Source organism: Harmonia axyridis, chromosome 2, assembly GCF_914767665.1.
Source record: "Harmonia axyridis chromosome 2, icHarAxyr1.1, whole genome shotgun sequence".
In the NCBI taxonomy this organism is placed as follows: domain Eukaryota; kingdom Metazoa; phylum Arthropoda; class Insecta; order Coleoptera; family Coccinellidae; genus Harmonia; species Harmonia axyridis.
In genome coordinates, this window is record NC_059502.1 from 1,706,713 (window position 1) to 1,734,160 (window position 27,448).

General features: G+C 30.7%; 6 protein-coding genes and 1 long non-coding RNA gene across 10 annotated transcripts; 1 reads left to right on the forward strand and 6 right to left on the reverse strand.

Annotated features, from left to right (window-relative positions):
- Positions 1-197: 197 nt before the first annotated feature.
- LOC123672616 (zinc finger autosomal protein-like) lies at positions 198-2,277 on the reverse strand. The gene is made up of 2 exons (XM_045606788.1): positions 2,057-2,277; positions 198-1,436 (listed from the first exon to the last, which is right to left on the reverse strand). Exons 1-2 carry the CDS (start codon positions 2,110-2,112, stop codon positions 458-460), a joined length of 1,035 nt encoding a protein of 344 aa, XP_045462744.1. The 5' UTR covers positions 2,113-2,277; the 3' UTR covers positions 198-457.
- Positions 2,278-2,316: 39 nt separating this feature from the next.
- Positions 2,317-3,018, forward strand: LOC123672619. Its single transcript, XR_006746340.1, has 2 exons — positions 2,317-2,484; positions 2,896-3,018. It is a non-coding gene; the product is annotated as an uncharacterized LOC123672619 (long non-coding RNA).
- Positions 3,019-3,336: 318 nt separating this feature from the next.
- LOC123672617 (RE1-silencing transcription factor B-like) lies at positions 3,337-5,434 on the reverse strand. The gene is made up of 2 exons (XM_045606789.1): positions 5,276-5,434; positions 3,337-4,631 (listed from the first exon to the last, which is right to left on the reverse strand). Exons 1-2 carry the CDS (start codon positions 5,329-5,331, stop codon positions 3,653-3,655), a joined length of 1,035 nt encoding a protein of 344 aa, XP_045462745.1. The 5' UTR covers positions 5,332-5,434; the 3' UTR covers positions 3,337-3,652.
- Positions 5,435-5,702: 268 nt separating this feature from the next.
- LOC123672613 (zinc finger protein 64-like) lies at positions 5,703-7,914 on the reverse strand. Its single transcript, XM_045606786.1, has 2 exons — positions 7,767-7,914; positions 5,703-7,049 (listed from the first exon to the last, which is right to left on the reverse strand). Exons 1-2 carry the CDS (start codon positions 7,820-7,822, stop codon positions 5,900-5,902), a joined length of 1,206 nt encoding a protein of 401 aa, XP_045462742.1. The 5' UTR covers positions 7,823-7,914; the 3' UTR covers positions 5,703-5,899.
- A 956-nt stretch (positions 7,915-8,870) lies between these two features.
- On the reverse strand, positions 8,871-14,484 carry LOC123672610 (zinc finger protein 888-like). Of its 2 annotated transcripts, XM_045606782.1 has the most exons (3): positions 13,739-14,484; positions 10,720-13,650; positions 8,871-10,631 (listed from the first exon to the last, which is right to left on the reverse strand). In XM_045606782.1, the coding sequence occupies exons 1-2, from the start codon at positions 13,792-13,794 to the stop codon at positions 12,102-12,104; spliced, it is 1,605 nt and encodes a 534-aa protein (XP_045462738.1). In that variant the 5' UTR covers positions 13,795-14,484; the 3' UTR covers positions 8,871-10,631; positions 10,720-12,101. The 2 variants fall into 2 exon arrangements, with proteins under 2 accessions (XP_045462738.1, XP_045462739.1); XM_045606783.1 differs by lacking the exon at positions 10,720-13,650 and having other exon boundaries at positions 13,739-14,177.
- Positions 14,485-20,041: 5,557 nt separating this feature from the next.
- On the reverse strand, positions 20,042-24,767 carry LOC123672609 (zinc finger protein 28-like). 3 transcript variants are annotated; one of them, XM_045606781.1, is made up of 3 exons: positions 24,106-24,235; positions 22,396-22,481; positions 20,042-22,307 (listed from the first exon to the last, which is right to left on the reverse strand). In XM_045606781.1, the coding sequence occupies exons 2-3, from the start codon at positions 22,449-22,451 to the stop codon at positions 20,690-20,692; spliced, it is 1,674 nt and encodes a 557-aa protein (XP_045462737.1). In that variant the 5' UTR covers positions 22,452-22,481; positions 24,106-24,235; the 3' UTR covers positions 20,042-20,689. The 3 variants fall into 3 exon arrangements, with proteins under 3 accessions (XP_045462737.1, XP_045462736.1, XP_045462735.1); XM_045606780.1 differs by lacking the exon at positions 24,106-24,235 and adding an exon at positions 24,737-24,767 and having other exon boundaries at positions 20,043-22,307; positions 22,396-22,511; XM_045606779.1 differs by lacking the exon at positions 24,106-24,235 and having other exon boundaries at positions 20,044-22,307; positions 22,396-22,695.
- LOC123672618 (zinc finger protein 64-like) lies at positions 23,118-24,761 on the reverse strand. Its single transcript, XM_045606791.1, has 2 exons — positions 24,621-24,761; positions 23,118-24,473 (listed from the first exon to the last, which is right to left on the reverse strand). Exons 1-2 carry the CDS (start codon positions 24,674-24,676, stop codon positions 23,597-23,599), a joined length of 933 nt encoding a protein of 310 aa, XP_045462747.1. The 5' UTR covers positions 24,677-24,761; the 3' UTR covers positions 23,118-23,596.
- Positions 24,768-27,448: the final 2,681 nt, after the last annotated feature.

The following is a 27,448-nucleotide window of genomic DNA, read 5'->3' on the forward strand; positions in this document are numbered from 1 at the left end:
ATATTACGAATTCTCAGTGAACTTCGTATTGTACGCAAGGTCGTAGTATCTATAATATAATATTCAACGAATATTTGTATTCTGTGGTTACGACTCTAGGCACATTCTGTGAAACCTTAGAGTATAGAATATGTTTAAATATTTCAAATAGTATTAGTTACACAATATTATAAAGTGCATTGAAAAAAAAAACAAGTCTGTTACTGTTACTATTTATTCTTAAATTTGTTCATAATATTTTACAAAAAAACCTGTTTTTATGAACAGATATAACAATTGTGATGTATTCATTTTGAAACATGCATTACTTCACAATACAATAAAATATATTCAAAATAACTATTGCACACATTATTACTATATCACTTTATTACATATTCATCCATATTTCCAAAACAAGATTTTCTAATTTTTAAAATTGAGTGTAAGATTTATAATTTCAGACAAGATCACATTTTCATTTTTGCATCTTCAAATGGACAGTATTTAAATGACGCTTTAGACTAGATTTTTTATTGAATCCATTATCACATAATATACAGATATATTCCCTCAAATTTAAATGAATAGATTCGATATGTGATTGGAGAGAAGACTTACGATTAGAAGCAAAATTACATAGATTACATTTATGTTGCTTTGCATTCAAATGAATAGAATCTATATGTCTTTTGAGATGAGACTTGTGATTTGAAGCATAATCGCATATATGGCACTTGTACTCCTTCAAATTTAAGTGAATAAAATCTATATGACCTTTGAGAGAAGATTTCAAATGGGAACTGAAATCACAAAAGTGGCACTTATACTGCTTCAATTTCAAATGAACAGAATCTACATGTACTTTGAGATTACCCTTTTGGTTACAAGCAAAATCACATAAATGACACTTATGTTGCTTCAATTTCAAATGAACAGAATCTACATGCACTTTGAGGCATGTTTTCCAATTGGTTTCAAAATCACATATCTCACACTTATGTTTTAAATTCAAATGTTTATTATCTATATGATTTTTTAGAACCGATTTATAATTCGTGGCAAAATCACATATGTCACACTTATGTAACTTTGTACTCGAATGAACAGTTGTCACATGTGATTTTAGACACTTTTTCCAACTCGTTTCAAAATCACATATATCACACTTATGTGTCTTTGAATGAACACTTTCAATATGTTTGTGGAGTTCACATTTATTTTGAGAAGAAAACTCACAAAGGTGACATTCTTGTTGACAATTTTTTCTATCTTCAATGTTTTCTTCCATTGAGAAGGCATTAGGATAACTTTGTTCAGGTGAGCCATTGGAATTAATTTTACTTTCAGGTTTTTCTATAAATGCTTCTCTGTTATGGGTTACATTTTCGAATACATCTTCAGTCTTAACATTAGATGTTTCACAACTCTCTTCTTGTTTTATGAAAACTTGAATACTGAAAAATTAAATAATTAATTATTCAAATCTTCACATATTGCAAGCAGAACTGTAGATTGTGTTACATAAAACCTCCACAAAGCAATAATAAAACTTGGATGCACTGCAATTTCCATAAACTTTCTGATAATAATGCCAAAAGTTTTTCAATAACGGTAATTATTTACATAATCTTATAACACTGTGAACGATATGTTATTTTCCGAAATTAATAACTTTGGGTTATAGAATACGAATTCATAGTCAACTAAAAATGAGGAAAGTCTACTCCAAATATATTCCACAATCAAACTGATATATTATGATATGTTTCAAAGAATAGACAAATGACAAAATACACTCCCTAAATAGTCTTCATGAAGTAGGTTGTAAATAAGTAAATTGAAATCTGGATTTCTTTACTCAACCACATAAGTGTTTTTTTTATATGGGGTGCATTCAATGAAATAATTGGTTTCATTCAAATAAATATTGAATTAGATACTTCATTTCTTATTATTTTCCATTCAACATTATCAGATTATTTGAAAAATCTGTTATATTTGATAGAGTGATATATCATTGTTCTAATAGATTTGTCTGACCCGATACAATCAAAACAACAATTTGGGTACTCACGCATCGCTAAATACATGATTTGTTTTTTCTTTAAAAAGACGTTCAGAAGATTCCATTTTGCTTTGTAAAAATTATTAAACTAAAATTAAAAAGATGATAAAAGCAGAAGTTAGGTTAGAAGATGATGTCAACAGGGCCATAAAGTACTAAATAAATAAATTAATCTATGCAGCATAGATTAATTTATTATTACTATTATATGCTAATTTGGTCCTGTTCAAGTATTCAAACCTTTACAAAAACTAAAATAGGGGCATTTATATGTACTTTAGTTACTACTTATTAATTTCATGATGGGTCCATCACTCCATCCTCATACTTTATAGTTCTTGAGCAAAGTCTATGCTCAAGAACTCCTCAATATTTGAGATGCATTAAATTCGAAATCATAATACTGATGTTGTGGTAGTACAAAAACGGAAAAAATGGTAAGGGAAAAAGGTGTTTCTTTTGATCTCAGAAATCTTCTGATGAAATATATGTACTATTCAAAGACTCATCCTGAATATATTTCTCTGTATTTCTTTTTCAATAATCTTATCGAATTTGTTATGATCCTAATGATGTAAACAGTTTGAATTTTAACAAGGAGCATTAAATTGTTATCACATATCAACAACCAAAATCCCAACTCCTTCAATTTTGTGGTATAGAAATATTTTGTAATTTTTTTTTATCTTCTTGGGTTCTTTGAGCATTCAACACTGAAATTTCGCTCGAGTTTTAAAATTGTCATTCTATTTCTAAATGCAAATTCTCATCTCGATTGAATCTGCAGTTGTGAAATTAAGAGGAAAACGAAATTTCGAACTGCCATTAAACGAAATTTGATTTTCTAGGTCCTCCCATTCGGAAGTTACCATGTATAGATACAGACAGAATCGAATTCCAGAAAGAATTCATTATGAAGGTTTAGTGAGTCTACATGGTGAAGGATATTCAATATAAATATAAAAATTTGACATCTTTGTGTCTATTCCTCCACAATAATATATCTTTATGATATATTCCTTACCATCGGATTCAACCTCATCATTCAAAACCATTTCTGGCTAAAAATTCTAAAATTATAGACATTGTGACAAAATGATGGAGCAATTTGTTCAGGGAACGTGCGCTTAAAAATGGGCCTGTCGTTTCACCGAAACAATATACAGCTGGACTATCCCTATGTGGGATAGCCTGTATAAATTTTCTCTTTGTTTATTGCCTGGCCTAAAGACATACAATTCACTTTGTAAAATCATAACAGAACAAAATACAATAAATCAAAATAAAAATAACTGAGACAAGAATCATTTATTACTAAATATTCTTTCACAAATTCACATAGGTTTTCAAAAAAAAACCTGACAAATTTTAAATGTCATCAAATTAATAGCGTATGCGACTGGCTGCACCAGTGCGAATTAATTTGAATTTTTGTAGTGCTAAATGACATAATTAGCTCGAATTAATTCGAACTGGTGCATTCGAATTCGTTATTAATATACATATAAATATTACAAAAATATCTTTTTAATTTCAAGTAATCTTTCTGATCCTCTACAAAAATTTCACATCTAGATGGAAAAATGTATACAAATTAGCGTTATGTTAATTTGAAACAGAATGAACAGAATTTATATGCGCTTTCAATCTAGCTCTCACATTTGAAGCATAATCACATATTTCGCACTTATGTCGCTTTATATTCAAATGAACTAAATTTATATGGTTTTTCAGATTCTTTTTTAAATTGGTTTCGAAATCGCATATATGGCATTGATGTTTTATATTCAAATGTTGACTTTCTATATGTATTTTGAGAGCCGATTTATGAATCGTTGCAAAATCACATAAGTGACATTTATATGGTTTATCGGAATTAATTTCGAAATCGCATTTTTTATGTTTATGTTCGATATGTATTTTGAGACCCGATTTATGAATCGTTGCAAAAGCACATAAGTGACATTTATGTGGTTTTGCGTTCACATGAACGGAATCTACATGCACTTTGAGTTTATGCTTCAAATGGGTTACAAAACCGCATATCTTGCATTGATGTTTTATCTTTAAATGCTTACTATCTATATGTGATATGAGACGCTCTTTATGATTCGTTGCAAAATCACATATGTGACATTTATGTGACCTTGTATTCAAATGAGTTTCTATATGATGCCTTAGTTGCCATCTATTCTTTGCAGCATAATCACATAGGTGACACTTATGGGGCTTTACATTCAAATGAACCGTATCTATGTGATGCTTGAGTTCATATTTATTTTGAGAAGAAAAATCACAAAACTGACAATCTTGCTGATGTGAATTGAGGATTTTACAATCAATAACTTGGTTTGCAGGGGTTTGGCAAATATTTTCATCTTCAATATTTTCTTCTGTTTTAATGGCACAAGGCACATTATGTTCATTTGAGCCAAAAGAAACAGCATTACTCTCAATTTTAGTTATGAAAGCTTCTCTGTTATGAACTTGGCTTTCATCAATAAATTCTTCGTCAACATCAAAATCTTCGGTCTTAACCTCACATTTTTCAAAACTCTCCCCTTCCTTTTTGAGAACTTCAATACTGAAACATTATAAATCTACTTTTCACATATTGCAAAATAGAACTACAGTTCATAGAACAGAAAATCTTCGTGAAATAATACTGAAATTAAATAACTAGTGATATATAAACAATAAGCTTCAAAATCCACTCATTTCTTCAACCCCGAAAAAACACTGAGATTTCCATAAACTTTACAATAATAAAGTCGGATGTTTTTCAAGAACTACTCAAACAGAGTCAATGGAAACCCAAAACAACCAAACAGACGATATCAAAATAGAAATTGACCTAACAAGTTACGAATGAAGTCTAGTCTAAAGATCTTACATAATCGAACTTATATTAATATATCAGTTTGATCATTATCCGGATTTCAGTATAGTTATTAATTTACACAAGTGAATGTCTAATTCTTCTAATCTAAATAATCCTTGTGTAAAATAATAACTTTACTGAAATCCGAATTTCTTTACTCATACACATACAAGTGTTTTTTTTTAATACGGGTTTCAATGAAATATTAAATTACTTAATTTGTAATTTTTAACATTTCATCTTGGTATTCAAAAAAATTTATAGAATTTGATACAGTAATATGTATAACATTGTTTTACTAGATTTGTCTGAACCGATTCAATAAAAACAACCATTTTGGTACTTACTCATCAATAAATGAATAATTTGTTTTCTCTTCAAACGGACGTTTGTAAGATTGCATTTTGCTTTGTAAAATTTATTAAATTAAAAACCTGATACGATAAAGGAAGAATTTAGGTTAGAAAGTAAGTAATATTTAAACCATAGAACTAATATAACATGGACAGGCCCCTTAGAATATAGAAAGATAATTAGATCATTTCTGGCTAAAAATTCTAAAATTATAGACATTGTGACAAATGATGGAGCAATCTGTTCAGGGAACGTGCGCTTAAAAATGGGCCTGTCGTTTCACGGAAAAAATATACAGCTGGACTGTTTTATGTGGGACAGCCTGTATAAATTTTCTCTTTGCTTTATTTCCTGGTCTAAAGACATACAATTCACTTTGTAAAATCATAACAGAACAAAATACAATAAACCAAAATAAAATAACTGAGACAAGAATCATTTATTACAAAATATTCTTTCACATAGGTTTTCAAAAAAAAACCTGACAAATTTTAAATATCATCAAATTAAATATACATATAAATATTACAAAAATATTTTTTCAATTTCAAGTAATCTTTCTCATCCTCTACAAAAGTGTCACATCAAGATGGAAAAATGTATACTAATTAGCGTTGTTAATTTGAAACAGAATGAACAGAATTTATATGCGCTTTCAATCTAGCTCTCTGATTTGAAGCATAATCACATAATTCGCATTTATGTGGCTTTATATTCAAATGAACTAAATTTATATGGCTTTTGAGATTCTTTTTTAAATTGGTTTCGAAATCGCATATATGGCATTGATGTTTCATATTCAAATGTTTACTTTCTATATGTATTTTGAGAGCTGATTTATGAATCGTTGCAAAATCACATAAGTGACATTTATATGGTTTATCGGAATTAATTTCGAATTTGCCTTTATTATGTTTATATTCTATATGGTTTTTGAGAACCCATTTATGATTTGTTGCATAATCACATAAATCACATTTATGTGGTTTTGCGTTCACATGAACGGAATCGATATGCACTTTGAGATTTGGCTTTGAATTGGCTTCATAATCACACATATGACATTGATGTTTTAAATTCAAATGTTTAGAATGAATATGTACACTGAGAGTTTGTCTATGGTTCGAAGCAAAATCACATAATTTACATTTATGTGGTTTTGCCTTCACATGAACTGAATCTACATGCACTTTGAGTTTTCGCTTCAAATGGGTTACAAAACCGCATATCTTGCATTGATGTTTTATCTTTAAATGTTTACTATCAATATGTGATATGAGATGCTCTTTATGATTCGTTGCAAAATCACATATATGACATTTATGCGACCTAGTATTCAAATGGGTTTCTATATGATGGCTTAGTTTCCATCTATTCTTTGCAGCATAATCACATATGTGACACTTATGGGGCTTTACATTCAAATGAACCGTATCTATGTGATCCTTGAGTTCATATTTATTTTGAGAAGAAAAATCACAAAACTGACAATCTTGTTGATGTGAATTGAGGATTTTACTATCCATAACTTGGTTTGCAGGGGTTTGGCAAATATTTTCATCTTCAATATTTTCTTCTGTTTTAATGGCACAAGGCACATTATGTTCATTTGAGCCAATAGAAACAGCATTACTCTCAATTTTAGTTATGAAAGCTTCTCTGTTATGAACTTGGCTTTCATCAATAAATTCTTCGACAACATCAAATTCTTCAGTTTTAACCTCACATTTTTCAGAACTCTCTCCTTCCTCTTTGAGAACTTCAATACTGAAACATTATAATTAATAAATAAAATATTAAATAACTAGTGAAATATAAACAATAAGCTTCAAAATCCACTCATTTCTTCTTTGAGAACTTCAATACTGAAACATTATAATTAATAAATAAAATATTAAATAACTAGTGAAATATAAACAATAAGCTTCAAAATCCACTCATTTCTTCAACCCCGAAAAAACACTGAGATTTCCATAAACTTTATAATAAGAACGTCAAATGTTTTTCAAGAACTACTTAAACAGAGTCAATGGAAACCCAAAACAACCAAACAGACAATATCAAAATAGAAATTAACCTAACAAACTACGAATGAAGTCTAGTCTAAAGATCTTACATAAATGAACTTATATTAATATATCAGTTTGATCATTATCCGGATTTCAGTAAAGTTATTAATTTACACAAAGATAATTTAGTGAATGTGTTTTCTAATTCTTCTAATCTAAATAATCCTTGGGTAAATTAATAACTTTACTGAAATCCGAATTTCTTTACTCATACACATAAGTGTTTTTTTAATACGGGTTTCAATGAAATATTTGGTTTCATTCAATGAAATATTAAATTACTTAATTTGTAATTATTTACATTTTATCTTGTTATTCAAAAAAATTTATAGAATTTGATAAAGTAATATGTATATCATTGTTCTACTAGATTTGTCTGAACCGATTCAATAAAAACAACAATTTTGGTACTCACTCGTCAATAAATGAATAATTTGTTTTCTCTTCAAACGGACGTTCGTAAGATTCCATTTTGCTTTGTAAAATTTATTAAACTAAAATTAAAAACCTGATACGATAAAAAAAGAATTTAGGTTAGACAAACTAGGTTATCATAATCACAGAATAGAGAAAATACCTCTCTATTCTGTGTCATAATTAATCTGTGATCAAGAACTATAAGGATATTCTCTATAATGAATGGACTCGTCTCAATGATAATGGCCAGTTGCACCATTTGCCATTTATTAAAAATTTAATCATTGATACTTTTCTATTTCTTAAGAGAAAGCTCGTAAGCTTTTAAATATTGAATTTGGAATCACGTGGACATCTCATCGAAGAGAAAACAAATATTTTATTTAACGATTCGTAAGTATCACAAGTGAATCCCCTGGTTCCAAAACCGTTTAGATCCAATGTTGGGAAATAGCATATGGATTCAATTCATGTGAACCCAAACCAATATAAACAGTGTTGCTAATCGGCGGATTTTAATTTCATTATCTTTTCGAATATTTCGCCTTAGTTGCTATTAATTAATTCATCCTGGAAAGACACACGCTTCAAAATTGTTTCATAAAAATCAGTGGTCATTTGTGAATATTGATATAAAGGATAATGCACACTTCATTAGAGAAAGTGGCCACCTGACAAATTAGTTGAATTTTTGATATGTTATAGTCCAAGTTTTCCAAACAAAAATTCAACAGACACTAGTATTTCTATAGGCTTGTTTTCACAATAGAGGCCCCGGAAAACTCACAGTTTTTTCGATTGTTAAAATTTTATTTGAAATATATCTATATACTGAAAGATTTATAACAAATGGCACTCCTATTAAACCGAAAATCTATTTTACTAGCCTTTATATAGAATTTGGTCTTACTGCGTCTCCTAATTCATTTATGTGGATGTTTCATATTAGAAAAACCATTCAGGTTCCATGAGAATATATCAGAAAATATGTGTAATAGTTGTGCCACGGTTAGAGAGACGACACAGAATGCAATCTTGAAAATTATTAATTGAGGGGTTTTGATGAACAATACTGAAACATTGTGAAATGAAACAATGCAAATGGATAACTGAATATTTATTAATGCTTTAGGTTTAAAAAAATAATAGATTATTATATTATATATATTATATTATAATGAGCAATAACAAATTATTCAATACATTGCAATAATTAATTATATTACCATTTTCTTTATCTTCTACAGTTCTGTATCTTTTGATTGTACAAATCTGATTATATCAACACAATTTTCTTTGAACGCACAAGACTATGAACTACAGTCAAGAATATAAAATTTAATTACAATTTAATCTTTAAAATATTTGTATAATTCCCCAAAAGGAGATTTTTGATTATTAATAAAATTGAATATTTCTATATGAAGTTTGAGACAATGTATGTGATTAAAAGCAAAACCACATAAATCCCATTTATGTCGTTTCAAATTCTAATGAACAGAATCTATATGTGATTTGAGATTAGACTTACGATTAAAAGCAAAATCACATAAGTGACTTATGAGGCTTCATATTCAAATGAATTTTATCTATATGTGATTTGAGAATTGACTTACGATTAGAAGCAAAATCACATAAGTGACACTTATGAGGCTTTATATTCAAATGAATTTTATCTATATGTGATTTGAGATTTGACTTACGATTAGAAGCAAAATCACATAAGTGACACTTATGAGGCTTTGCATTCAAATGAACAGAAACTACATGTGATTTAATGAGATATTTCACATTTGTAGCATAATCACATAAATTGCATTTATGTTGCTTCAAATTCATATGAACAGATTCTATATGTGAATTGAGGTAAGCCTTACGATTACAAGCAAAATCACATAAATTACACTTAAATTTCTTTGCATTCAAATGAACAGAATCTACATGTGATTTAATGAGCGATTTGTGATTCGTGGTATAATCACATAAATCGCATTTATGTTGCTTCAAATTCAAGTGAACAGAATCAATATGAGATCTGAGGTGTTTTTTCTGTGTGAAAGTAGAATCACAGAAATCACATAAATGCTTTATATTCAGATGAACAGCATCTATATGGGATTGTAGATGGGTTTTACGATTATAGGCATAATCACATAAATGGCATTTATGTGACTTTGAATTCAAATGAACAGAATCTATATGTCCTTTGAGATTGGATTTCTGATTGGCGGCATAATCGCAGAAGACACATTTATGTTGTTTCAAATTCAAATGAACTGTATCTATATGAGCTCTGAGATGAACTCTTTTATTGAAAGTAGAATCACAGAGATGACACGAATGCTTTTTTTTCAAATGAATAGAATTTATATGTGTTTTTAGGAGAGCTTCACTATTAGAAGTGAAATTACATAAATGACATTTATGTGGCTTCACATTGAAATGAACAGAATCTAGATGTTCTTTTAAATGAGATTTGTTATTCGAAGCATACTCACATATATGACATTTATCTTTTTTCGAATTTGAATCGTTAATATCTATATGTTTCTTGAGTTTGTGATATTTTTTGGAAGTTAAATTACTAATAGTTTCTTGCTGTGAATCCAGACATTTCATATCAAGCTCTTCTTTGGAAATCAAATGATAATTTTTTTCATCTTGACTGCTTTCCTCCATTTTAGGGTCAGAAAAAACACTTTGCTTATATGTGTTATTCAAAACATCACTCTCAATCTGATCAATAAATGCTTTTCTGTTATAAAATTGATTTCCATCAATAAATTGTTCAACAACATCCAAATCTTCAGTTTCAGTCTTACATGTTTCATAACCTCCTTCTTCATTTTTGAGTAATAGATTCCTGAAACATTTATTCATATTATGGAACTGTAGTATGGTTGATGAAAAACTTATAAAACAATAATTACACTGAACAATATGACACTCACGATTCACTTAATGAAAATTGTGTTTTCTCTTCAGTAGGCTGTTCTGCTAATTCCATTTTGCATATTAAAAGTTACGACAGCAAGTAGTATGAAAATAATAATCCTATGAATGAGACTTCAATTTTTTATAAAACGAAGAAATAAAATGTAAAAAAATTATCAAGTACCAAACGCAAAATGTTTACCTGAAAATTTGACCATAGATATATACAAAAGTAAGATCCCTTATCTATGGATTAGATATAATTGTTTCTATGGTAGGGACATCGATATATTTCTTCTTTTAGGTTACTTGCTTGGTTGTTTTTTTAGCAAGACGTCATTATACAAGGTGATTCAAAAGTACTTTGACAAACTTCAGGAGGTGATTCCTCACAATATTCTAATATTAATTTTCCAAATAAATATATGTCCGAAACGCTTCGTTTCCAAGATACAAGGAGCTGAAGTTTTATTTTTAATTTTTTTTTTTTTTAATAACTTGCGAAATACTGACCTTAATTAAGAGAACAGTGGTATTGAGAGGTTTTTTGATGTGTCGAATTCGAACCTGATGTTATTATTGCTTTCATTTTTAGGGGGCGCCACCTACGCCTCTTTTTTTTGAGGAGATTCATAACATTTTTGGGCTACCTACTTCTTGCACATTTTTCAGTAAAATAATTGTTTCCTCTATTACATCTACGTAAAAAAACTAAAACTACATTTGCTACAAGCAAATTCAAGCGTTTTCTCTATATTTGGACAAGAGAAATTCAAGTCTGATAATCGATGCATCTTGAAAGTTATTATAGTTACATATATTTGTGTTCTGTGGTTAATAACTATTATTTATATTTATTTATGTAGATGTTTCACTTTAGAAAAGCCATTCTTATCCATAAGAATATATGAGAAAGTATGTGCATCTGTTATTTAGACGTCACAGAATGTAATCTTGAAAATTATTTATTAAGGGGTTTTAATGAACAATACTGAAAAATTGTGAAATGAAACAATGCAAATGGACAACTAAATATTTATTAATGCTTTAGGTTTCAAGAAATAATAGATTATAATGAGCAATAACGAATTATTATATACATTGCAATTGTTAATTTTATTACCATTCTCTTTATCTTCTCCAGTTATGTATCTTTTGATTGTACAAATCTAATTATATCAAAACAATTTTCTTTGAACACATACGACTATGAACTACAATCCAACATGTCAAGAATATAAAAACTTAATCACAATTTAATCTTCAAAATATTCATACAATTCTCCAAAAAAAAAAACATTTGAATATTAATCAAATTGAATATTTCTATATGAAGTTCGAGACAATATATGTGATTAAAAGCAAAATTACATAAATCCCATTTATGTTGTTTCAAATTCTAATGAACAGAATCTAAATGTGATTTAAGATTAGACTTACGATTAAAAGCAAAATCACATAAGTGACACTTATGAGGCTTTACATTCAAATGAATTGTATCTATATGTGATTTGAGATTTGACTTACGATTAGAAGCAAAATCACATAAGTGACACTTATGAGGCTTTGCATTCAAATGAACAGAATCTACATGTAATTTAATGAGATATTTCTTATTTGTAGCATAATCACATAAATTGCATTTATGTTGCTTCAAATTCATATGAACAGATTGTATATGTGAATTGAGGTAAGCCTTACGATTAGAAGCAAAATCACATAAGTGACACTTATGAAGCTTTGCATTCAGATGAACAGAATCTATATGTAATTTGATAAGGGATTTCTGATTCGTACCATAATCACATAAATTGCATTTATGTCGCTTCAAATTCAAGTGAACAGAATCTATATGAGATTTAAGGTGTATTTTTTGAGTGAAAGTAGATTCACAGAAATTACACAAGTGCTTTATGTTCAGATGAACAGAATCTATATGGGTTTCTAGATGAGTTTTATGGTTAGAAGCATAATCACATAAATGGCATTTATGTGACTTTGAATTCAAATGAACAGAATCTATATGTCCTTTGAGATTAGATTTCTGACTGGTGGCATATTCGCAGAGATTGCATTTATGCTGTTTCAAATTCAAATGAAGCGTATCTATATGTGATTTGAGGTTAGACTTACGATTAGAAGCAAAATCACATAAGTGACACCTATGAGGCTTTGCATTCAAATGAACAGAATCTACATGTGATTTAATGAGAGATTTCTGATTTGTAGCATAATCACATAAATTGCATTTATGTTGCTTCAAATTCATATGAACAGATTGTATATGTGAATTGAGGTAAGCCTTACGATTAGAAGCAAAATCACATAAATCACATTTATGCTGCTTCAAATTGAAGTGAACAGAATCCATATGAGATCTGAGGTATCTTTTCTGAATGAAAGTAGAATCACAGATATTACACAAATGTTTTATATTCAGATGAATAGAATCTATATGGGATTGTAGATGAGTTTTAAGATTAAAAGCATAATCACATAAATGGCATTTATGTGACTTTGAATTGAAATGAACAGAATCTAGATGTTCTTTTAAATGAGATTTGTTATTCGAAGCATACTCACATATATGACACTTATGTTTCTTCGAATTTGAATCGTAAGTATCTATATGTTTCTTGAGTTTGTAATATTTTTTGGAAGTTAAATTACTAATAGTTTCTTGCTTAGAATCCAGATCTTTCATATCAAGCTCTTCTTTGGAAATCAACTGATAATTTTTTTCATCTTGAAAGCTTTCCTCCATTTTAGGGTCAGAAGAAACACTTTGCTTGTATGTGTTATTCAAATCATTACTCTCAATTTGATCAATAAATGCATCTCTGTTATATACTTGATTTCCATCAATAAATTCTTCAACAACTTCCAAATCGTCAGTTTCAGTCTTACATGTTTCATAATTTCCTTCTTCATTTTTAAGTAACAGAATACTGAAATATTTATTTATATTATGGAACTATAGTATGGTTAATGAAAAATTTATAATACAATAATTAAACTGAACAATATGATACTCACGATTCACTTAATGAAAATTGGGTTTTCTCTTCAGTAGGCTGTTCAGCTAATTCCATTTTGCTAATTGAAAGTTACGACAGCAAGTAGTATGAAAATAATAATCCTATGAATGAGACTTCAATTTTTTATAAAACGAAGAAATAAAATGTAAAAAAATTATCAAGTACCAAACGCAAAATGTTTACCTGAAAATTTGACCATAGATAAATGCAAAAGTAGGATCCCTTATCTATGGATTTGATATAATTATTTCTATGGTAGGGACATCGATATATTTCTTCTTTTAGGTTACTTGCTTGGTTGATTTTTTAGCAAGACGTCATTATGCAAGGTGATTCAAAAGTACTTTGACAAACTTCAGGAGGTGAATCCTTACAATATTCAAATATTAATTATCCAAATAAATATATGTCTGAAATGCTTCGTTTCCAAGATACAAGGAGCTAAAGTTTTATTTTTAATTTCTTTTTTTTTTTAATAACTTGCGAAATACTGACCTTAATTAAGAGAACAGTGGTATTGAGAGGTTTTTTGATGTGTCGAATTCGAACCTGATGTTATTATTGCTTTCATTTTTAGGTTTGTTCAGGGTTATTTTTATTTTCGTTTTGTTTTAAATAATTTTCAAACGAGGAACCAGTAAGAGAATAGGAAGCGTCCCCTACAAAAAACCAAAACTACTTAAACGTCAAATTTAATTCCTTAGCATTCTTATGAGAAATTCAAAATAATAGTAATAACCACAGAACACAAATATATTGATTGAATAATAATAATAATAAACGCAATTTATTGACCCAAGGGCCAAATGGCCATCGACAGTATTAGTCCTACAGCCAGGTAAATTTACAATATGAGAAAAATATGAGATTAAACAATGTTTGTAGATAAATATTTTGGAGATTTAACATTTGGACGGAAAGCAAAAAAAAAAAAAAAAAAAAACATTATCTTATAGTGGTGAATCAACTAGATTTCGAATGGTAGTCATTGATTGGCATCTTCAGTGGGCAGGACTGTCTCTGAACTCCTCAAGATGTTCTCTGATGGTCTTTAGAGGATATTTTGCTCTGGGCATGGAATGCTGGTTTCGTTGGATTAAATGTGGTTCCAGGATTTCCCAGTTGTTCGGCCTTTGGGCAAATTTCATGGACAGCTTCCTGATTCTGTCTGCTATAGGCTCAACCTTAAGCAACTTATACAGCAATGGGTTTGGAGGATTGTGTAACGGATTATTTGGATGGCGAATTTTGGTTATTTTTCTCATTGCTGTTGTTTCTGCCGTTTCAAGTGGTCTAATGGTTGGTCTCCTGCAGCCCAAGTAAAGGTTGTGCCCATAATCCATAAGAGGTCTGCATATACTTTTGTAGATAATGGCTGCAGTCTGTCTGTTAATGCCCTTATCCTTGTAGGTAAGACTGCGGAATATTTCAGCTCTGGAAATTACCCTTTTTTTAACTGAATTACTGTGGTATTTGAAATTCAGCTTTTGATCCAATTGAAATCCTAGATATTTTAGGTTAGCTTTAGGCTGTATGTTGTGCTGGAAGATTGTGATGCTTGGCGAATAACTCGTAATTTTATGATTGAATATTATTAACTCAGTCTTAAGGGGGTTCAATTGTAGTTTCCATTTCTTCAGCCATTCAATTGTAGCCTCTATTAATTCTTGTAGAGCATTAATAACTTGTGGTAGGGTTCGTTTGTGGGCAACTAAGGCTGTATCGTCAGCGAACTGGAGAACGTATTGGTGGAAGTCAACGATTGAAGCGGGCATATCATGGCAGTAGATTTTATACAGAAGAGGTGACAGTGGTGAACCCTGAGGAAGACCTTTTTCGATGGTGAACGTTTGAGATTTGTTGTTCCCTATTTTTACCCTTAACTTTCTGGCAGTGAGGAATTCCTTTATGATTTCAATCATATATGTGGGTACATCGAGTTTGTACAGCTTGTAGAGTAACCCCTTGTACCATACACTGTCAAACGCCTTTTGGATATCTAAAAACAAAGCAGCGGATTTCAGGTTGTTCAGTTTGGCAGTTTGTACATTTGATGACAAAATTGTAAGTGGATGGAGGGTAGAGCAGTGCTCTCTGAAACCAAACTGGTGAATAGGAATGCGCCCTGCAATTGCTTCAGATAGTTTGAATTTCACGGTTTTTTCAAATAATTTTCCGATTGTTGGCAGTAGCGTTATTGGCCTGTAGTTGTTTATTTTCTTGGGGTTACTATTGGATTTGTGAATGACTATAATATCTCCTATTTTCCATTCTGGTGGGAAGTATTGTTTGTTTAGACAAAACTGAAAGATAGATATTATGAAAAGGTGGACTTCAAGACTTAAATTTTTCACCACCCTCCACGATATAGAGTCAGGACCTGGAGCTGTATTTTTTTGACTGTGAAGGATGTTAAAGTATTCTTCTTGGTTGACCATGTTATTGCTTGTTTCTTCGGAATTTTTCCTGAAAAATTTTTCATTCCAGTCGTTTACCATGGAGTCAGTGCATCTATCAAAGTTGTCCTGTGGCGTACCATTATAAAATTTTGAAAAATGTTCTCCGAACAACTCTGCTTGTTGAGCATCGGTGTTATAAGTTATTCCATTTTCCTCAATAGTTTTAATACGAGGAGCTTTTTTGTATCCAGATAGTTTTTTTATTTCTTGAAAAAAACGTTTTCCTTGACAGTTATTAATTTCTTCGCATGCAGCCAGCCATTTGTTTTGTTTATAATCTTGGATAAGCCTGTGAATGTTCTTATTGTATCTGTTTATGTGTGTTTTGAATTCTGGTTGTGGATTACACTTGTATTCACGGTACATTCTTCTTCTAATTTTAATCAATCGAATGATGAAGGGCGGGAGTTCATGTGCATGGTAGATGATAGGCCTTTTCGGAGTGTTATCCAATGTGCTGATTTCCAAGGTTTTTAGAAAATCAGAAATCACATTCCTGCCAAGTGGCTGGTCACTGACATCTTCGATAAATTTTTCCATACATGTGTTTATCTTTTTTATGTTGGACTTATGGAAATTGTAGTGGAGATCGTCATTTATTGAATTGTTCAGTGTTACCTGAAGTTTAAATATAATAGCTTGATGGTCTGCCCCCAGGTCTGGAATGACGTCGATTGTCTTCAGGCAATTATCAAGAGAGTTTGAATATATAATACGGTCTGGCGTGCTGTCGTTGTTATTAGGCATCAGGAAGGTTGGAGGAGTTTTCGCCATTATGCAGTTAGAATTTTTCAGGAAATCCTTGAGCTTTTTGTGTTTCGCTGCGGTGTTTAAATTGAGGTCGCCGATTATGATGCAGTATTGGTATCTAACTGCCATATTGAGAATAGTTTCCTCTATTTCGCCATTGGGATGAACATACAGTAAGAAGACATGTAATTCCTCGTTTTTCAGTGGAAAAATTATATGTAGCACTTCGTTCAAAGGATTTCTGATAAGGGGACCATTGCACTTTTTCATATTGAGAGAAGAATGCGACATTGCCAGGCTACCACCTCTGGTATTTAGATTAGTTATATTGCCATCATGTTTTATAATGTCCCAGTTCCTGTAACTTATTTCATGTTGAGGTTTAGTTTTAGTTTCAACAAACAGTGCCGACTTGATGTTGTATTTTTCAATAGTATTATTGATGAGGTATTTTTTGGGTAGGTAGCTATTTACATTGCAATAGATGAAATCCACTTCACAATCGAACGTTCCGGCTCATATTTTGATGGACTGTCTCAGTCGGGGAATTAGGCTCGTCGAGGTCTAAATCAAACATAAGTATGTAGACCCAGTTGTTTCCAACGAAGGTGAGGGCTGTGTCAACATTATACTCAGAGATGAATTTTTTCTTCAATTTTTCAATTAGATTTTCTCTATTCGAGTTTTTAGGGTTGTTCAATTTTGAAATATAAGTGTTGACAATTGTATCGTGAATGGTAACTGGAGCGTGAATTCTTGACTTTTTACAGATTTTTGGGTCGATTTGGTTGCTTCTTTTGTTTAGTGTTTTTACTGGTAGATTGGGAATGCCTTCAATGGGTTGAGTGGGGCGCTTAGGGCACTTGAAAGACCAGGCCTGATGATCTGTTGAGCCACAGCCGTTGCATTTTGGGGGGAGATTTGATTTGCACTTATTTGTAGAATGTTCCTCATTGCATTTCAAACATTTGGTGGGTTCGGTGCAATCTTTGGTGCAGTGTGTGTACTGCAAGCATTTGCTGCAAGGGAGCGGTGCTGGATCTGGAGCATTGCTTGGGTATGCTGGATAATGTCTGCTTTTGTAGAAAACACCCTCAGATAGAATTTTCTCGTAAGTGTTAATGTTTCCGGTGATAATTCGTATTAAGGATGTTGGTGTGTTAGTTTGCTTGGAAATGATTCGCTTGCAATATCTGAACTCGTAGTTTGCTTTTTTCAAGTGGTTGTTTAATTCTTCATCATTGATTTCTTTTTCAACTCTCGCAATTACACAGGAGTAATTTGGAAGTGGAAGGGATCTTTCCTTGTTCCTTTGGATGTAGGGTGTAGCGGTGGAATATTCGTTAATTTTCTTACTGTTTTTCATTTTCTTGAGCGTTTCTTCAATAATTGCTTTTGGGGTATCTGTTTTGAGTAAAAATCCTTTTTTCGTTTTCAGAATTGTATCCTTATTTTGCGGTCTTTCCTTTTCCCATATATCCGCCATTTGGATTCTGGTATTGATATTGGTGTCTGTATTTATATAGTAGAGTGAATTGTATTTTTTGTTAATTATGTCTTTCATTATTTCAGAAGTAAGTGAGTTATTATTCTTATGTTGTTCATTCAAGTTTATATTTTGATGAATTGTAATGTTTGGCACTTGTTCATTCATTGTTTGGTTTGTAGTTCTGGTCTCTTTAGTATTTTGAGTTGCATTTTTATTGGATGGAAATCCCTTAAATGGGCCATATTCTTCTTTATCACTACCTGTGATTTTGTTTACTCTGGCAATGTTTATGTTTTGAGTTGATTGCGGGCGCACACGTGTGACATCATTGGAATTCCCAGTTGTATTATCCTGATAAGCGACTTGTGTTGATTCATCCTTTCCCACAGATGGAAATGCGAGTTTTTTAGATTGTTGTTGTGTTGGCGAGTTAGGATTTTTTTCTCTTTTCCTTTTGTGATGAACTGATCTCCATTCCCCATTATCATCAATCTCCATTTCAGAGTATTCACCATCACTTGAAGAATTCATGACGGGTTTTATATTGATTTAGTGCGAAAATAAAATACTTTGAATTAATTTTCCGATAAACGCTGTGATAGACGACCGATCGCGGCAGATGCTACACATGGAATGTATATTGATTGATTCATCAATCTTTTAACAATGTGCTTGGCTGATCGCCATCGACACATGAAACAATCTGCTACACAAACTCCAAAATCTCAACAATCACAAACTATTTTTACAGTTTCAATTTCACAAATGCTTCAAAATTATTTTCAAAAAGACTCTTTCAAACTATGGAGCTCCAAAACAGGACGTGAGGAAAAGTAGTCATCTCACCGTGGCGACCATTTTGGAACTCAAAATATATGTATAATAATTTTCAAAAAGCATCGATTATCATTTATCAGATCAATAATCATTTTATTTTCCTTTGAAATCGGCATGTTAGTAAAAACTCGGACCCTCTTACAGTTATAAGTTTATTATCGCTTTCAAGGTGATTACTTTTATGGCACTACGACAACATCTACGTTCGAGGTTCATTATTTTTCCTTTATGTATTCGCTTTGTCGCCCCTTGTTTTTCCATCTGTGATTTTTGCATTCGTCATTGGTATACTCTTATCCCCCGTTTTCTGTATAACAGTTATTGAATAGGAAAGGAATATTATTCTGGTTTTAGGCAGAATTCAAATTGAAATTCCAAAATATGGTTTCTAGTTTAATGAGAAAAGAATTAAAGTTGTGGTGTAAAAAATGCACTAGTGAGACTGAAAATCTGCCAGATACATCATTGACTGCACCAATTCTTTGCGATAAGTCAATATATCCAAATGTTCACTTACTATATTTTGATCTCTAATGCATGTAAGTGTGGCGAGCTCTGAGAGGAGTTTTACAGCATTGAAGAGGTTGAAAACTCGGTTCAGATTAACGATGGGTTTTAACTCAGCAGAAATTTGATACTTAATATTTATAAATCATGTAGACAAAAGTAGTGCATTTCAACTATCAGGGAGCGGTTCTGAAGTTTTTATGATTTTTCAAATTTTATTTGAAATATATCTAGATACTAAAAGATTTATAACAATTGGTACTATCGTTATACCGAAAATATTTTTTATAATAGCCTTTATATCATATTTGCTATTACAATGTCTCCTATTTCATTTATGTAGATGTTTCACATTAGAAAAACCATTCTTATCCATAAGAATATATGAGAAAGTATGTGCAATAGTTGTGCATCTGTTATTGAGATGGGACAGAATGCAATGTTGAAAATTGTTCATTAAGGGGTTTTAATGAACAATACTGAAAAATTGTAAAATGAAACAATGCAAATGGACAACTATATATTTATTAATGCTTTTCAGTTTCAAAAATAGTATTCTTCAAGTTTATAATAGGCAATAACAAATTATGTACATGCCAGTACATGCCAATAATTAATTATATAACCCTTCACTATATCTTTTTCAGTTCTGTATATTACAATGAGAAGCAAAACCACATAAGTGACACTTATGAGGCTTTGCATTCAAATGAACAGAATCTACATGTGATTTAATGAGATATTTCTGATTTGTAGCATAATCACATAAATTACATTTATGTTGTTTCAAATGCGAATGAACAGATTCAATATGTGAATTGAGGTAAGCCTTATGAGCAGAAGGAATATCACATAAATTACACTTATATTTCTTTGCATTCAAATGAACAGAATCTACATGTGACAATTATGAGGCTTTTGACTTGTGATGAACAGATTCTATATGTTGCTTGAGCCTATAATTATGATAAACAGCATAATCGCATAAATGGCATTTATGTTTTTTCAAATTCAAATGAACAGAATCTATATGTCCTTTGAGATTAGATTTCTGACTGGTGGCATATTCGCAGATATAGCATTTATGCTGTTTCAAATTCAAATGAAGTGTATCTATATGTGATTTGAGATTAGACCTACGATTAGAAGCAAATTCACATAAGTGACACTTATGAGGCTTTGCATTTAAATGAACAGAATTTATATGGAATTCTAGATGAGCTTTACGATTAGAAGCAAAATCACATAAATGGCATTTATGTTGCCTCAAATTCATATGAACAGATTGTATATGTGAATTGAGGTAAGCCTTTTGATTACAAGCAAAATCACATAAATGACACTTATGAGGCTTTGTATTCAAATGAATAGAATCTACATGTAGTTTAACGAGACGTTTCTGATTGGCAGCATAATCACATAAATCACATTTATATTGCTTCAAATTCAAGTGAACGGAATCAATATGAGATTTAAGGTTTATTTTCTGAGTGAAAGTAGAATCACAGAAATTGCATGAGTGCTTTATATTCAGATGAACAGAATCTATATGAGATTCTAGATGTGTTTTACGATTAGAAGCATAATCGCATAAATGGCATTTATGTGGCTTTGTATTCAAATGAACGGAATCTACATGTGATTTAATGAGAGACTTCTGATGTGTAGCATAATCACATAAATTGCATTTATGTTGTTTCAAATTCAAATGAACCGAATCTATATGTGAGTTGAGGTAAGCCTTACGATTAGAAGAAAAATCACATAAGTGACACTTATGAGGCTTTGACTTGTGATGAACAGATTCTATATGTTGCTTGAGCCTATAATTATGATTTGTAGCATAATCGCATAAATCGCATTTATGTTTTTTCAAATTGAAATGAACAGAATCTACATGTAGTTTGACGAGACTTTTCTGATTGGCAGCATAATCACATAAGTCACATTTATGTTGCTTCAAATTCAAGTGAACGGAATCTATATGAGATTTCAGGTTTGTTTTTAGAGTGAAAGTAGAATCACAGAAATTGCACGAGTGCTTTATATTCAGATGAACAGAATCTATATGGGATTGTAGATGTGTTTTACGATTAGAAGCATAATCACATAAATGGCATTTATGTGACTTTGAATTAAAATGAACAGAATCTATATGTACTTTGATATAGGATTTGCTATTCGAAGCATACTCACATATATGACATTTATGTTTCTTCGAATTCAAATCGGAAGCTAAATTACTAAGGTCTTCTTGTTGTGAATTAAGACCCTCTATATCAAGCTCTTCTTTGGGAATCAACAGACAATTTTTTTCATCTATACTGCTTTCTTTCATTTTAGGGTCAGAAAGAACAGTTTGCTTGGATGAGTCATTCAAATTAACATCACTCTCAATTTGATCAATAAATGCTTCTCTGTTATGTACTTGATTTCCATCCATAAATTCTTCAACAACATCCAATTCTTCAGTTTCAGTCTTACATGTTTCATAACCTCCTTCTTCATTTTTAAGTAATAGAATACTAAAATATTTATTTATATTATGGAACTATAGTATGGTTAATGAAAAATTTATAAAACAATAATTAAACTGAACAATAAGATACTCACGATTCACTTAATGAAAATTGTGTTTTCTCTTCAGTAGGCTGTTCAGCTAATTCCATTTTGCTTATTAAAAGTTACGACAGCAAGTACTAGGAAAATAATAATCCTATGAATTAGACTTCAATTATTATAAAACAAAGTCATGAGATATGATAAAGATTAAAGCATTAAAATCCATACCAAAAGAAAAGGTTTACGTCATAGACTTATATAAAACATTGATTTCAGGTCTATGGTTTATGTCATTACGCGAAGACTTGACATAATTATGACTCTATGGAAGGGATATCGAATCGATATATTTCTTCTTTGGGGTTACTTGCTTGGTTGTTTTTTAGCCAGAAATCATAACCTTTATGAAAATGACATACATAGTTATAACTACTAAAAGATTTAGAGCAGATAGCACTCTTGTTGTACCAGAGATTAATTTTATAACAGCCTTAATATAAGATTTACTATTAAAATGTCTCCTATTTCCTTCATGTAGATCTTTCACATTACAAAAACTGTTCCGATTCCATAAGAATATGTGAGAAAGTATGTGCAATAGTTGCGGTACGGTTAGTGTGATAGAACAATATGCAACCTCAAAAATTGTTCATCAAGGGGTCTTGATGAATAATAACATTTGTTATAGAGATGGCACATAATGCAATCTTAAAACTGATTCATTAAGGGGTTTCAATGTACAATACTGAAAAATGGTAAAGTGAAACAAAGCAAAAGGACAACTATATATTTATTAATGCTTTTCAGTTTCAAGAAAAGTGTTCTTCAAGTTAATAATAAGCAATAACAAGTTATTTAAATAGATTGCAAATAATTCATTAAATTTCTCTTCTCCTGTTCTGTATATTTTATTTGTGATTGTTCCAACATATTTTGTTCTGATCTAATTAGATCAGAATAATGTACTTTTGAACAAACAATACTTTAAATTACAGTCAAACATGTCAAATATATAAAAACTTTATCACTATTTAATCTTTGAAATATTCATATAATTTTTCTGAACAGGACATTCAAATGTGAAAACTAATCAAATTCAATCTAATTGTGTTTTTTCAAGGCCTGCTAAATGTTAGTTCAAGCAACATTTTTTCTTTCACAAAACAAAATGTGTACCAATTCTTTGAACTTTAAAGGGGTTCTACATGTAGTTTGATGAGCAATTCTGATTCATAGCATAATTACAAAAATCTCATTTACGTTGCTTCAAATTCAAGTGAATGGAATCCATATGAAATTTGAGGTTCATTTTCTGAGTGAAAGTAGAATCGCAGAAATTGCACAAGTGCTTAATATTCAGATGAACAGAATCTACATGGGATTCTAGATGAGTTTTACGATTAGAAGCATAATCACATAAATGGCATTTATGTGGCTTCGAATTCAAATGAACAGAATCTATATGTCTTTTAAGATGGGATTTCTGATTGGAGGCATAATCGCAGAAATCACATTTATGTTGTTTCAAATTCAAATGAACTGATTCTATGTGAGCTTTGAGAGTAATTTTATGATTGAAAGCAGAATCACAGATATGACACGAATGCTTTATATTCAAATGAATAGAATCTATATGTGATTCTATTTTAGCTTTTCGATTTGAAGCATAATTACATAAATGGCATTTATGTGGTTTGGAATTCAAATGAACAGTATCTATATGTTCTTTGAGATGAGATTTTTTATTTGCAACATACTCACATATATGACATTTATGTTTCTTCAAATTCAAATTGCCAGTATCTATATGTTTCTTGATTTTGTAATATTTTTTGGAAGTTAAATTACTAAGGTCTTCTTGCTTGTATTCTTGACTTTGCATATCATGCCCTTCTTTAGAAATTAACTGACAATTTCTTTTATCTTGGTTGTTTTCCTCCATTTTAGAGTCAGAAAGAACACTTTCCTTGGACGAGTCATTCAAATCAACATCACTCTCAATTTTATCAATAAATGCTTTCCTGTTATGTACTTGATTTTCATCAATGAATTGTTCAACAATGTCCAAATCTTCAGTTTCAGTCTTACATGTCACATGACTCCCTATTTCATTTTCAAGTAATCGAATACTGAAACATATTTTTATATTATTGTACTGTGGTATGGTTGATGAAAAACTTCTATAATACAATAATAAAACTGAACAGGTGTAACATAATTCTACAGTTCAAACCAAGTCATCTGACAATTTATCAAAGGACCAATATAATACTCACGAATCGCTAAATGAAAATTGTGTTATCTCTTCAGTAGGCTGTTCAGCTAATTCCATTTTACTTGTTAAAAGTTACGACAGCAAGTACTAGGAAAATAATAATCCTATAAATTAGACTTCAAAACGAAGAAATGCAATGTAATAAAAATCACAGACTAGTAATCTGTGTAAAAACATTAAAAACCATAGACAAATAAATTAATTTCTCTATGATTATTTCAGTTACTTATGTACCTTCAGGTTTTAATTTTTTAGCCAGAAAATAAAGAAGTTAGAACCACAGAAGAGTATTATTTGAACATAGTAAACTCAGCCAATGCCAAATATTGCTAAATTTGTAAACAATAGGCATCTGAGATTAAGAATGCAGCGACAAGGTGAGCAAACGTAGAACTATAAATGTTGCCATTGGAGTGTTTGGTTGTATTAGTTGTGTGTGTATTTGCGTTATTAAAATTTGATTTTACAATAAATATAAAAACTTTTTAGACTTCTATAGTGAACAAGTGTGTTACTGTGTATATAATATTTTCATTTTAGGTAAAGGCGGTAGGTATCATCATTTATTTCAGTTCAGTCTAGTGATATTGAAAGTTATGCAAGGATGGAAGACTTCGATAAATGACGAATAAAAATCATGTGCATATAATATGTGAACGGTTCAATCAACATTATTATACTACAGGATTCTAATAGTACCTTTTTTAGGTCCAAATGGCAAGACTGAGTAGAATACTTGGGGTATCTTAAAGGTACAAACACTTCTAGAAGTGTTTATGAAGGTGAAGAAGTTTTAAATGCTGGTCACATAATAAAAATGTTTCATGTTATTTGCATGACTAATAAACTTTAGTTGAAAGGTTTTTTTACTTATCCGAATTGATCATTTCACATTACCCTTCAATTATACAGTCCCAACAAAATATTACAAATGCTAATGTATTGAATATTTTTAGGAATACTACAGAAAGTCGCATATCCATTTCTATTTATTTATTAAGAGATAACTCAATTCACATAAAATGTTTCTAAAAATAAATTTAAATAACTAGGTTACTTAAAACTACTCATATCGATACCTATTTATCGAATTAAATTATTGCTTGACTAATGAATCATCAAAAAATAATGAGAATTCAATTGAAAATATTTCACTTATGAAATGTATTTATTTTGAAAATATATTCGGCATATTGATAGAGAAGTATCATCAGTGTGCCCTGAAAAAAAATATATAGAATTTCAGAATACATGTCCAAATATTTCTGAGGAATTTTTCCAATATTGTGTAAAGGTACCTTAGATTTGAAGACAATGTATCTTTGGCACAATTCTTGTGAAATGCCAAATAAAACAGATAATGTCACATATGAAACACCACATTTCAATTTTGTTAAAACTAAAACAATACACTGCTCGATTTTTAAACGATCTGATCTTTGATCACTGTAAATAGATTGTACTGCTTCTACTATTGTTTCTTATAGTTTCATATTATTGAGACCAGTAAAACTGTTCAGAGCACTATCTGTTGTTATCAGATCACACAAAGAAGATACTTCAGGAGTATTCACTTGCACTTCGAAATCCTTGAAAGTTTTAGGCCCATTATAATCAGGCTGACCCTGAAGAAGCTGTAATAGACCTTGTGCAGCTTCGATTTCATCTTGGGAAGTAGATTGTAGAGCAGGTTCAATTTCTTCACAAGAGCATTCTTCAGCAATAAGTTTTTCTTTGTTGATATTTCTTTGATTCAATCTTTCAGATCTACTACTTGAACATTCAGGTTCTTCCTTTGTGGTAGTGGATCCAACAGGAAGATTTCTGGAAGGCACAGCAGTCTTTTTCAAACATTCTTTCTGTATAGAACTGGAACCTGTAAACGATTATTATTATTCTTATTATCCCCATAAATATAATCTAAAATTTCATGTGATATCAGTGCTTACCTCGATAAAAATAATCATCATCGATAAAATGCAGGGAACATACTTTCATATTTCTTGTCACTGGTTTATCGATTTTGAATTTCAGTTGCCAAGCTTTTTGTCGATCCATCAGCACTTTACTCCCCAGTTTCCCTTCCATCCAAACACGATATTTATTACCAGTTTGAGGGAAAGCATGGAACTTGATATTTGACCTTTTTTTCCCAAGAAGAACACTGAGGAACTGAACAATAGCGATTCGAACGACTCAGAACTATTGAAATGATTTAAAAAATATATAAATATTTGTAGAATATCACACAAAAACAAAGCAAAATGCCAGAACCTCAGAGGAATTAAAAGGGCTGACTATCTCTGAGGCAAACCATGGCAACATTTATAGTTACTCTGATTGTCACCAGGTGGCGTAGCGCTTATCTTGATTCGCCTATAGATTGAGTTGGCATTCGAAAATATTTAAATCTTTCAAGGGAACAGTCTCTTGTTCGATTTTAAGGATATTGCCACAACTTTACCTGCTTTCCGCAACGTTTTCTTTAACGCTAAGAATTACGCTTTCGAATTCATAGAAATATGACGAATTCATTATTTAGGGCCTTCAAAGAAAAATGTTCTCTTTCATTTTTATGAAAATGGGGTAATTTTATTAAATCCACATCAGAAATGTAAGGGAATGCCCTGGTTCAGTAGCCAGATAGCAAAAATTAATCAGCGGATACGACACATCAGTAATTTTATAGCGTATTCGACTGGCTGCAGCAGTTCGAATTAATTCGAGCTAATTATGTCGTTTAGTTCTACAAAATATCAAATTCCAACTGGTGCTGCCAGTCGAATAAGCTATTAGTTATTTAATAATTTAGAACATTACAGCAGATGA